The sequence below is a fragment of the Malurus melanocephalus genome, unplaced genomic scaffold (genome assembly GCF_030028575.1).
Source record: "Malurus melanocephalus ecotype Western Australia unplaced genomic scaffold, MMel_1.1 scaffold_1511, whole genome shotgun sequence".
Taxonomy (NCBI): domain Eukaryota; kingdom Metazoa; phylum Chordata; class Aves; order Passeriformes; family Maluridae; genus Malurus; species Malurus melanocephalus.
In genome coordinates, this window is record NW_026624743.1 from 19,331 (window position 1) to 21,869 (window position 2,539).

At 60.0% G+C, this 2,539-nt stretch overlaps 1 protein-coding gene across 1 annotated transcript in view; it reads right to left on the minus strand.

Moving 5' to 3' along the window:
- The window catches only part of LOC130587082 (cysteine sulfinic acid decarboxylase-like), an 8,400-nt gene extending 5,904 nt beyond the window's left edge, over positions 1-2,496 (minus strand). Inside the window, exon 1 of the mRNA XM_057388036.1 lies at positions 603-2,496. Coding sequence (XP_057244019.1) covers positions 603-864 — 262 coding nt within the window. The 5' untranslated portion in view covers positions 865-2,496. The remainder of the gene's footprint in view (positions 1-602) is intronic.
- Between the last annotated feature and the right edge of the window lie 43 nt (positions 2,497-2,539).

Consider the following 2,539-nt stretch of genomic DNA (forward strand, 5'->3'; position numbering starts at 1 on the left):
TGGGACTGGGACTGGGACTGGGACTGGGACTGGGACTGGGACTGGAAACAAGATTAGGGAATGGGACTGGGACTGGAAACAAGATTGGGAATGGGACTGGGACTGGGAACAGAATGGGGAGTGGGAATGAGAATGGGGCTGGAAATGGGATTGAAAATGGGACTGGAAATAGAAACAAGATTGGGAATTAGACTGGAAATGGAAATGGGACTGCATCTGGGATTTATTCTCATTCCCAATCCCAGTCCCACTCCCAATCCTGTTCCCAGTATACGATTGGGAATGGGATTGGGAATAGGACTGGATATTGGAACAGCATTGGAAGTGGGACTTGTATTGGGAACAGCATTGGGAATGGGACTGGAATTGGGATTCAGAATGGGAATGGGACTGGGAAGGGAGCAGTGTTGTGACCCCCACCCCTTTCCATGTCTGTTTCCAGTCACACACCTGGGAATGACTGAGAATAGAATTGGGAATTACTGGGAATGAGAATGGGATTGGGATTGGGACTGGGACAGGGAATGACTGGGAATAGGACTGGAAACAGGGAGGGATTGGAGACCCCACCCTCTCCCAGGGGAACCCCTCCAGTCACACACCTTTGGGGACAGAAATGGGACTGGGATTGAGGAAGGAACTGGACTGGGATTGGAAATGGGAATGGGAATGGGATGGGATTGGGGACCCCCACCCTCCCAGGGCCTCCCATGTCCCGACCTTCTCTGTCACGTCCGTGCCCTTCCGCACGCCCTCCTCCAGCAGGATCTGCAGCACTTCCTGCAGGAATTCCTCCCCAGCCACGTTGTCCAGGCCWGGATCATCCAATGGGATGCTGTCCCAAATCCCAGAGGGCTCAGCCATGGCAGGAGAACACAGGGGGACCCCAAAATACACCAGGAGTGACCCTGGGATTGGGATTGACAGAGGGTGACGGGATGGGGGATCTCAGGATGAACTCCTGGAAGCAGAAAATCCTGGGATAAAGTGATCCCGGGACAAGGTTCTCCTGGGATAAAGGTGCTCCCAGAATGAAGAGATTGTGGGATAAGGTGATCCCAGAATTAGGTGCTCCTGGAATGAGGTGCTCCTGGGTGAGGTGATCCCAGGACGAGCTTCTCCCTGGAATGAGGTGCTCCCGGGATTAGTTTCTCCCAGGATAAAATTCTCCCAGGATAAGGTGATCCCAGAATGATGTTCTTCTGGAATGAGGTGATTCTGGGATTAGATGATCGCAAAATTAGGTGTTCCCAGGATGGGCTTCTCCAGGGATCAGACTCTCTTGGACTCAGGTGCTCCCAGCTTCTCTCACCTCTGCCAGCTGGAATTTTCCAGGATGATGTTCTCCTGGGATGAGGTGATCCTGGGAYCAGGTGAGCCCAGAATCAGGTGCTCCCAGGACCAGCTTTTCCTGGGATCAGGCACTCCCGGATCATGCGCTCCCAGATCAGCCTCTCCTGGGATGAGACTCTCCCAGCTCCTCTCTGTCTCCTCCCCAGGATGGAATTTTCCTCTGGCCACGTCACCAAGGGGCAAGGAGCAAAGTGCAGGACTCAGGAAGGGGCCCCAGGGCGGGGGACATGGGGACAGGGTCAGAATTGTGTCCCCAGATCCGTGGGAAGAAGGAAGAGTGGTGACTCCACATTCCCAGTGACCCCACAGCCCATTCTCAGCGTGTCCCCCCATCCCTCATGTAACCCCCATTTGTCCCTAATGTCCCCCATCCCTCCCAGCGTGTCCCCCCACCAGTGTTTGATGTCCTCCTTGTCCCCAGAATCCCCACACGTATTCTCAGTGCCCCTCATTCCCAGTGTCCCCCCAATTCCAGTGCCCCAGTTCCAGTATCCCCCTCCATTCCCAGACAGGGAGGGGCAGGGGGGAGTTGGGAGTGGGGACAATCAAGTTGGGCAGAGGAAAGGCGGGGATCGGCCCCCTCACGGGGGGATTAAAATGAGGCGGGGGTCCCCAAATGTGGGTCGCGATTTGGGACAGCGGGGAGCGGAGCCTGAGGCGGATTGTGGGGTGTGAGGGTGCCGGGGTGTCCGGGGGTGCTGGTGCTCGGTGCCGATGTGGATGATTCGGGGGGGATGGAGGGTGGGTCCCTCTCCTGGGGGGCTCAGGGAGGCTCGGGGGCTCTGGAAGGGTCCAGGCCGCGCCGTTACCATGGCAACCGCCCTCACCCATCATGGCGGCGCGGCGGCGGGCGTCACTCCGCCGGTGTGCGCATGCGCACGGCACCCCGCGCTTCCGGCCGGCACCGGAAGCGGCGGCGGGGGCGGGTGTTTCCGGTTCCGGGTGGCGGCGGCGGGGGGGCGGCGGGGCCGGGCTCGGGCGGTCGGAGCGCGGAGGGGCCGCGGAAGGTACGGACCGACCCCCGCCACCAAACCCACCCCCGCCGCATCCCCCGGCACCCTCGGGGCCGCTCACAGCCCGCCCGGCACCGGGGGGGGGCCGTTCCTACCGGGGATGGGGTGAAGGGAACGGGCCGGGGGTGGGAGGGGGTGGGGAGGGATTGGGGGGAGGGCCCTGAGGAGAGGGG